We start from the raw sequence: 10,000 nt of genomic DNA on the forward strand, positions 1-10,000 counted from the left end.
ACCCCGCGAGCTGCTCCTCGACCTCAGATTAATACGGTCGTAAACCACCTAGTAGCGCTCGATTTACGAAAGCTATATAGGTTTCGCAAATGAACTCTAATGTTACTTTGATCAATTCTGGTCAAGGGTATAAGTGGAGGACGCTAATATGTGTTCTCACCTAGAAGTACTTGTGTATGTGAACCAGGTATATGGTGTTGACAGATAAACTATGGAAATGCATAACTGTCGGTTTGATTTAGTTCAGAAGACATTGGCAGTGATGTTTTTAACAGCGTGAGAATGTGGCTGTGTCGCTCTTGAGGCGAGGGAGACACTTGGGTGACCCGTGCTGGCTTGTTGGGAGGAGACATGTAATAGTCATTTATGGTTTCTCTTTCTCTGATTCTCCTATCTCTTTCTCTCACTCTCTCTCACTCTCTCTCTCTCTCTCTCTCTCTCTCTCTCTCTCTCTCTCTCTCTCTCTCTCTCTCTCTCTCTCTCTCTCTCTCTCTCTCTCTCTCTCTTAAACTTACCAGAATCATGTCCCCATGTTCTTCAGCACAAGCGACGTTCTCGAGGATGGGGATGGGGGGGGGGAAGTAAGATGGGGTGGGGGAGAGGAGGATGGGGTGGATATGAGGATGGGTGGTGGGGGAGAGAAGGATGGGGTGGATATGAGGATGGGTGGTGGGGGAGAGAAGGATGGGGTGGATATGAGGATGGGGATGGGGGAGTGGTGGATGGAGTGAGTAGCATGATGGGGGGGGGGGGGGGGAGGAATTTGGAGTGGGGGTGTGGGGAAGGAGAAGGAGGAGGAGGTGGGCACAGAGCAATATTTGTTATATTTATACATGGATGTAATTCAGTCATTAGCTGGCAAAGACGAAGGATAAAAGATATAAACCAGCACCTAAACGGGACACATCTGGTAGCTCACCTTGAGGCTGCTCGATTTGTTTCGAATTATATATGCTAAAAGGCAAAATAAAAAAAAAAAAAAATTAAAATAGTTATAGTCAGGCCTAAAGTGCGAACAGGAGAGAATGGGTAACCAATTGAGAGGGGAACTGAATATAACCAACTTTGCCAACTTGCTCGTATGGTAAGATATACCAATATGATTACAGGTACGATGTTTAAAATTCCGGGAGGTATATCCACACGTGCAGCTGCAGGTCAGTTTGAACATTTGCCGGAGTCTCTAATTTGAGTAATGATTTATTCTCGTGTATAACATTAGCAGTAAAGTGTGGTACCAATTATGTTCTGATAGCCTAGGAATATATGGCGATGAGTACCCATGGTCCCCCGGGTCTGATAGCCTAGCCATAGCCTAGCAAAGCGATGTCCAGATACCTGGACATCGCTTTGCTGTTAACAGTAATTCTCTGTTGCCTTCAATAACAGTTTCCGTTCATGAATTTCGGTGAAGTTAATAATTTAATGCTAGTATATAATATTGTGTAACTGGTAATACAATATTGTGAAACAGACTGGTAATACAATATTGTGAAACAGACTGGTAATACAATATTGTGAAACAGACTGGTAATACAATATTGTGAAACTGACTGGTAATACAATATTGTGAAACAGACTGGTAATACAATATTGTGAAACAGACTGGTAATACAATATTGTGAAACTGACTGGTAATACAATATTGTGAAACAGACTGGTAATACAATATTGTGAAACAGACTGGTAATACAATATTGTGAAACTGACTGGTAATACAATATTGTGAAACAGACTGGTAATACAATATTGTGAAACAGACTGGTAATACAATATTGTGAAACAGACTGGTAATACAATATTGTGAAACAGACTGGTAATACAATATTGTGAAACAGACTGGTAATACAATATTGTGAAACAGACTGGTAATACAATATTGTGAAACTAACTGGTAATACAATATTGTGAAACAGACTGGTAATACAATATTGCGGTGCACAAGGAGAGCAACAGAGTTGACGAATGACAGGATCTAGTGCAATACATAGAATGGATTGCAATAATGGAACTAACTCATTGTAGTACATAAAATTCTTTTGTAATACACGGAATGGGTTGCAAAGATAGAGTGGACCGTAATACATAAAATGGATGGAGTTAATGGATCAGTTTTGAGTAAGTGACTACACTCCTACAATGACGCAGTGGACCGTAATACTCCATAATGGATGGAGTTAATGGATCAGTTTTGAGTAAGTGACTACACTCCTACAATGACGCAGTGGACCGTAATACTCCATAATGGATGGAGTTAATGGATCAGTTTTGAGTAAGTGACTACACTCCTACAATGACGCAGTGGACCGTAATACTCCATAATGGATGGAGTTAATGGATCAGTTTTGAGTAAGTGGCTACACTCCTACAATGACGCAGTGGACCGTAATACTCCATAATGGATGGAGTTAATGGATCAGTTTTGAGTAAGTGGCTACACTCCTACAATGACGCAGTGGACCGTAATACTCCATAATGGATGGAGTTAATGGATCAGTTTTGAGTAAGTGGCTACACTCCTACAATGACGCAGTGGACCGTAATACTCCATAATGGATGGAGTTAATGGATCAGTTTTGAGTAAGTGGCTACACTCCTACAATGACGCAAGGGGATATTCCTCCCAGGTAGGTAGTAATGTATCCCACCAAACACACACTGAAACTACGACGTTGGTACAACGTTCGAACAAGTTTTAACACCACCTAACCAGTTATAACAACCAATATAGCAAGTTGTAACAACGTTCTAATACGTCATAAACACGTTAAGCCAAGATGTAACAACTTTATTACCAGTTGTAACAAGCGGAAAATAGAGACAGTTTCGGTTTGTGTTTCCAGGGTAATTGCCTTCCTTATCTTGAGGTTATCTTGAGATGATTTCGGGGCTTTTTTTTTTTTTTAGTGTCCCCGCGGCCCGGTCCTCGACCAGGCCTCCACCCCCAGGAAGCAGCCCGTGACAGCTGACTAACACCCAGGTACCTATTTACTGCTTGTTTCATCTCGCTACATAGATCAGGGATGTGACTGATGCTGGGGACAACAAACTCGCGACATTTGACCTTAGATATTTTGTCACTGATTAACGGTGCTTTGTTATTCAAACGTTACGTTATGACGTTACTGGAAATGTCATTGTTCCTCGTTGTTTGTTGGTGGCGTTCACCAGAGACGACGCCGATTATTTCTAAATAATATCTAGGCCTTGTGTTAATTCTCGGTTCACTTCTGTTCAACAATGTTCAAATAGGCACTAAAGATAATTTAAACAGCAAAGAATTTTGCCAATATCTTTTTAGGTCAACATCACTGACACAAGATCAATGGTGAACATTAGGTTAATGTGAGCTATGCATCTCAAAATATTAATCATCGCAGGAAGCACTTAGCCAAAAACTGGGTTAGAAGGCTAGGATTATAGCAATTATATGTTACCGTGTATGTTTAGTACACTTTTTATCATTAGTTTGTTTAAATGTGCTTTTAAACATGACGTTATAGCCAAGTGAGCCCCCTGAGAGCCCTTGTCGTCACTGTTCTGTCTTCTGCCGTCCTGATGGTAGGGAAATGGGGAGAAGAGGGGGGGGGGGGGGAAGAGAGGGGTAAATGAGGAGCGAGAAGGAAGAGTGGGGAGAGGGAAAAAGAAGAGAGGTGGAATGAGGGTAGGAGAAGAGACAGACTGCCCCGGGCACCGACGGGTAATCGTCCTAACATAATGATAAAACTAATAGAATACTAGTAGAACAAAATAATGATGTGGGTTAGCAAAGTCCGAAATGAGCAATAGAGTAGTTTGGTCCAGTAAGCCAGTGTGGTAAACAGTAAAGGTGTACACTGTAGGCCTATACTGTAAAGTGCGTGTCCGTGTGCCACCGGCAATTGGGGTCATCATTGGCAGCGGCTAAGAGGAGTCAAGAGTCGGGTGAGTAGTATCACTCACCCATCCACACACGCTTCTCTGACTCACCCCGGCGGTGAGGTAGCTTACTCGCCCCCGTAGGCGCCCTAGACACCCATTCCCCACCATCAGGAGAGCAGCCTAGAGGAAGGGTATGAGAGGGTATGAGAGGGGTATGTCAGCCCATACCTATCCTTTATGTGGTAGTGGAAGCGTTACAGAGGAGCAATAACACCATAAAGCTGACCCAGATGTTATTTAACTGCGCAGGTTAGTGTCAATGAACTATTTAAAGACTGACAAGATTAAAGATATATTTAACAAATATTTTGGGTAATTTGTCATTACTGGTGAAGTATTGAATCGTTCGTTCAACAGTCGTCACAGAGGTGTCTAAATTCTCAGATTTCTATACATTCGAAAACATTAATGTTTCATAATAATTCTTGTGACAGAATTTATATATAATACAAAATATACGCCACGCCGTAAAAATAAATCCAACAGCTCTCTGTTGGAATTAAAATTTAAAACCTTTATTATAAATGTAGAAGTACATTTGTAGTGCATTGTGTAGTCATGCCAGCGGCTCCCTGCACTTCTCCTTCACAAGTACACAAGATTTGTACTACAGAGTTCATCAGACCTTACCACACCTTGGCTAAAGGTATGTGATGAGAGAGTGATGATATTCTATATATAGTAAGTTAATAACAACACGAGATACGTCAGATGAGTGGATTACTCTTGCACCATGATGGCTCCATCTTCCTAGAACTAATGCAGCTCTTGCATGCTGCTGAGCGCTCTCCCACGGCTGCCTTATAGTCACTGCTCACTTGGACGAATTTTGTAGCAACAGCATCGTGGGTATTGATGCTGTGGGGGAAAACAGTTATACAATGACCGTCTCATCAGTGTGGAGAGACTTCCTGCTGCCCCTCGCTAATGGTTATAATGCTGTCATATCTTGTTGGGGGATTGGGGGGTGGAGGTGTGGGGTTGGGGGGTGTGGGGCTGGGGGTGGAGGTGTGGGGCTGGGGGGGGGCTGGGGGTGGAGGAGTGGGGCTGGGGGTGGAGGTGTGGGGCTGGGGGTGGAGGTGTGGGGCTGGGGGTGGGGCTGGGGGTGGAGGTGTGGGGCTGGGGGTGGAGGTGTGGGGCTGGGGGTGGAGGTGTGGGGCTGGGGGTGGAGGTGTGGGCCTGGGGGGTGGAGGTGTGGGGCTGGGGGGTGGAGGTGTGGGGCTGAGGGTGGAGGTATGTGCCTGGGGGGTGGAGGTGTGGGGCTGGGGGTGGAGTTGTGGGGGGTGAGGGTCATATCTAAAACTGTTGCCAAGTAGTGAGTATGTAGCGACAGGTGTGGTGAAGTGACTGAGGAAGTAGGTGGTGGTGGTGGAGAGGGAGCATCAGGTGGTGGTGGTGGTGGTGGTTAAGGAAGTAGGTAGTGGTGTGGGGAAATATTGTGGGGGTGTGGGGGGAGGACGTGAGGGATGATAGGGAGGGGGGGGTGATGTCATGTTGTTATTATAATCACACCGGATGTAGGGGCCATGTACTGATTACACAGGGTGTAGGGAGTCATTGATCACACAGTGTTGGGGGGGGGGGATACATTGAATACACCCGCTACACCTGTAGAGGAAGTGGGGGTAAATATATACAAGGGATGTAAGGATGGAATGAACCTCACACACACACACACACACACACACACACACACACACACACACACACACACACACACACACACACACACACACACACACACAACCGTTGATTGACGGTTGAGAGGCGGGACCAAAGAGCCAGAGCTCAACCCCCGTAAGCACAATTAGGTGAGAGTACACACACACACACACACACACACACACACAAACACAATCACAACTGCGACACAGAAAGTCTTATTTCCAAATGCAACACCCGGGATAAAGTCTAAAGACATAAGGAAGGCTGAGCCACGCCCGCTGGTCCTCGCCAGTAATAAAATAGCTGAGGAGATGAAGGCTCACTGCCTGGGTGAGTGACCTTTGACCCTTCAGGTCACAATGTAGAGCTCGGTTACTTCCACATGACAACCTTCAACTGTCATGACGCGCATGTTACTCGTGTGGGTGGAGTGGTTGTGTGTGGGTATATGTGTGGGTGGAGTGGCTGTGTGTGGGTGGAGTGGCTGTGTGTGGGTGGAGTGGCTGTGTGTGCGTGGAGTGGCTGTGTGTGGGTGGAGTGGCTGTGTGTGGGTATGTGGTCCGACCAACCGGGCTGTGGTGGGTATGTGGGCCTGCGGGCCGCTCCAAGCAACAGCCTAGTGGACCAAACTCTCACAAGTCAAGCCTGGCCTCGGGCCGGGCTTGGGGAGTAGAAGAACTCCCAGAACCCCATCAACCAGGGTATATGTGTGTTTATATTATAATGTAACTGGTAATGGAGTCAATGTGATGGTGTGTGTGTGTGTGTGTGTGTGTGTGTGTGTGTGTGTGTGTGTGTGTGTGTGTGTGTGTGTGTGTGTGTGTGTGTGTATGTGTGTGTGTGTGTGTGTGTGTGCGCGTGCGCGTGTGCATGCATGCGTACGTGTGTACGCATTTTGTTTACATAACTGAAGGCCATGATAGGAGGTCTGGAGGCTGCACCAGGTGCTTCCTCCCGCCCATCACGATAACCTGACACAGTTTAAGGCTTTATCACACGCTTTTTACATGCGACGGCGCCCCCTGGCCGCCCTCCCCACACACACACACACACACACACACACACACACACACACACACACACACACACACACACACACACACACACACACACACGCGCGCGGAACTGGTGTCAAAAATTTACGTGTGTCTGAGGAATGTGTGCTTGGCGTTTGTAATATGTGGAGAGTTGTGATGACTGGCAGGGTTGCCGGCATGACCTGATTGTTACTAGCTGATAACGGAGGCAGAAAGGTACAGATACAGACAAAGATAGCGACAGATAGAGATAGAGTTAGAGAAAGACATATATAGAGACACGGAGATATATATATATAGACATATATATAGACAAAATATTTACAGACAGAATATATATACATATAAACACAGAGATATGTAGAGACAGAGATATAAAGAGACAGACAGACAGACAGAAAAACAGACTGGTTGGTTTAGTTTGTGCGTGGTTAATGGCCTACCCTCTGTCGGAGAGTTGTCTAAGCAGCACAAACCCCTTGACTGCTGACAAACCAGTTTGTTGTTCTAGAGGGTAATGACCAATAGAATCGTAAATACCAGGAGAGTGAATGAGCCAGTCCCGTTCACACTACAATTACAGTAATCAACAGGAATAATAGGTGGTACAAGTCACCGGTCTCCTGCCCCAGTCAAGGCAACTAGAGATGGTCGTCAGGTAAACTCAGGTAAATGGTCGTAGGGAAGGGCCGGCCACGACGGAGGGCGGCGCAGGGCGGCGGCAAGACCCTCCGATAACGTCCTCGCCGCTATATCGTGTTTTAATCTTGATTTTTACCCCTCGTTCGGTGCTTTTTTTCTCTCTCTGCGGAGAGCGTCGTTGGCTATAGGGTCCGCCGTGTGGCTCCCTGGCGCAAGCCTCCTCCTCTATGTAGGTTGTCTCATTTTTCTTTACTTGGCCTACATTGTTATCGGAGATTAGATTTCTTCACTATTAATCATTACGGACGAGGAGGAGGAGGTAGCCGCGGGAGAGAATCAGTAATAGCGAGAATTCGTCTTGGATACAAATATCAATGGAGATTTGGAATGGAAACAACAGTTGAGCAGCGGAGTTGCAGAATCTGTGGTGAGAGTGATGGACACCGCCTTGACCACTGTCTACGAGAATGTGAACAACTGAGAGATATCAGTAATAAATACATACAAAAAATACATACAAATACATCTATACAAATATAGATATGTATAGATAATAAATTTTGGGGCTTGACAGATGAATGGACAGCGTTCGGGATTCGTAGTCTGAGGTTCCGGGTTTGATCCCCGGTGGAGGCAAAAACAAATGGGCAGAGTTTCTTTCACCCTGATGCATCTGTTCTCCTAGCAATAAATACGCACCTGGGAGTTAGCTGCTACGGGCTGCTTCCTGGGGATGTGTAACAAAAAGGAGGGCTGGTCGAGGACCGGGCCGCGGGGACGCTAAGCCCCGAAATCATCTCAAGATAACCTGATTGTTCTTAAAAGATTCCCTCATTTTGCACATGCAAGATAACGTAAGATTTTATGGGTTGAGAGACGTTAATCTTCTAGTTTGAGGAGCTGTTACTTGCGACAGTTAAGCAAGTCCCAGCTGTGTCTGGGTACAAGTGACAGGATGAACAACCCAGCGGGTTTTCTTCCTACTGGCGAGTGTTGTACATGCTGCTATGGCGGTGTGTTCACTCACAGGATGAGTGGCGCTGCCCAATACTGTCACTATGGCGGTGTGTTCGCTCAAAGGATGAGTGGCGCTGCCCAATATTGTCACTATGGCGGTGTGTCCACTCACAGGATGAGTGGCGCTGCCCAATATTGTCACTATGGCGGTGTGTCCACTCACAGGATGAGTGGCGCTGCCCAATATTGTCACTATGGCGGTGTGTCCACTCACAGGATGAGTGGCGCTGCCCAATACTGTCACTATGGCGGTGTGTTCACTCACAGGATGAGTGGCGCTGCCCAATACTGTCACTATGGCGATGTGTTCACTCACAGGATGAGTGGCGCTGCCCAATACTGTCACTATGGCGGTGTGTTCACTCACAGGATGAGTGGCGCTGCCCAATATTGTCACTATGGCGGTGTGTCCACTCACAGGATGAGTGGCGCTGCCCAATATTGTCACTATGGCGGTGTGTCCACTCACAGGATGAGTGGCGCTGCCCAATATTGTCACTATGGCGGTGTGTCCACTCACAGGATGAGTGGCGCTGCCCAATATTGTCACTATGGCGGTGTGTCCACTCACAGGATGAGTGGCGCTGCCCAATATTGTCACTATGGCGGTGTGTCCACTCACAGGATGAGTGGCGCTGCCCAATACTGTCACTATGGCGGTGTGTTCACTCACAGGATGAGTGGCGCTGCCCAATACTGTCACTATGGCGATGTGTTCACTCACAGGATGAGTGGCGCTGCCCAATACTGTCACTATGGCGGTGTGTTCACTCACAGGATGAGTGGCGCTGCCCAATATTGTCACTATGGCGGTGTGTCCACTCACAGGATGAGTGGCGCTGCCCAATATTGTCACTATGGCGGTGTGTCCACTCACAGGATGAGTGGCGCTGCCCAATACTGTCACTATGGCGGTGTGTTCACTCACAGGATGAGTGGCGCTGCCCAATATTGTCACTATGGCGGTGTGTCCACTCACAGGATGAGTGGCGCTGCCCAATAAACTCGCCACTCGGGGCATAATTAAAAATGTTAAAAAGACTCAATAACAGAAAGCTTCTCCAAAACGAGACGTTCCAATTCCTCAGGTGGTGACCCAAGAGCTGAGTGCTCTCCAGGGCAACCAAGTCCCACAGTACAACACAAGCAACCCAGAGTACCCCCCCCCATCCTCCCCCCCAAAAGAAAAATGTCTGAGAGTTTCTTCATTGTTTGCGTAAACTGCAGCGCGAGTTCAATCAGACAATTCGTAGACAAGTTATTAGAGCGATATCTGGAAACTATCATTTTTGTGTGTGTGATAACTTCGTTAATCTTGGCATGCCGAGTTCGGTGGATTTCTTCGACGCTAAGAGACTCTACCACTGATTCCTCCACCAGCGCAGCACCTGAGTACTCACCTAACTGTACTCACCTAATTGTGCTTGCGGGGGTTGAGCTTTAGCTCTTTGGTCCCGCCTCTCATCCGTCAATCAACTGATGTACAGATTCCTGAGCCTACTTGGCTCTGTCATATCTACATTTGAAACTGTATGGAGTCAGCCTCCACCACATCACTTCCTAGTGCATTCCATTTACTAACTACTCTGATACTGAAAAAGTTCTTTCTAATGTCTCTGTGGCTCATTTGGGTACTCAGCTTCCACCTGTGTCCCCCTGTGCGTGTGCCACCCGTGTTAAATAATACATCCTTGTCCACCCTGTCAATTCCCCTGAGA

General features: G+C 46.7%; 2 protein-coding genes across 5 annotated transcripts in view; one reads left to right on the plus strand and one right to left on the minus strand.

Annotated features, from left to right (window-relative positions):
- Positions 1-10,000, plus strand: part of Hr4 (Hormone receptor 4) — a 399,910-nt gene that overhangs the window by 20,341 nt on the left and 369,569 nt on the right. The gene's annotated exons all lie outside the window — the stretch shown is intronic.
- LOC138369211 (uncharacterized) overlaps positions 4,629-10,000 on the minus strand; it is a 21,451-nt gene continuing 16,079 nt past the window's right edge. The window contains exons 5-6 of the mRNA XM_069332151.1: positions 7,067-7,194; positions 4,629-4,779 (exon numbers count right to left, since the gene is read on the minus strand). Of these exons, the coding sequence (XP_069188252.1) occupies positions 4,629-4,779; positions 7,067-7,194 (279 nt within the window). The remainder of the gene's footprint in view (positions 4,780-7,066; positions 7,195-10,000) is intronic.

Source organism: Procambarus clarkii, chromosome 27 (genome assembly GCF_040958095.1).
Source record: "Procambarus clarkii isolate CNS0578487 chromosome 27, FALCON_Pclarkii_2.0, whole genome shotgun sequence".
Lineage (NCBI taxonomy): Eukaryota > Metazoa > Arthropoda > Malacostraca > Decapoda > Cambaridae > Procambarus > Procambarus clarkii.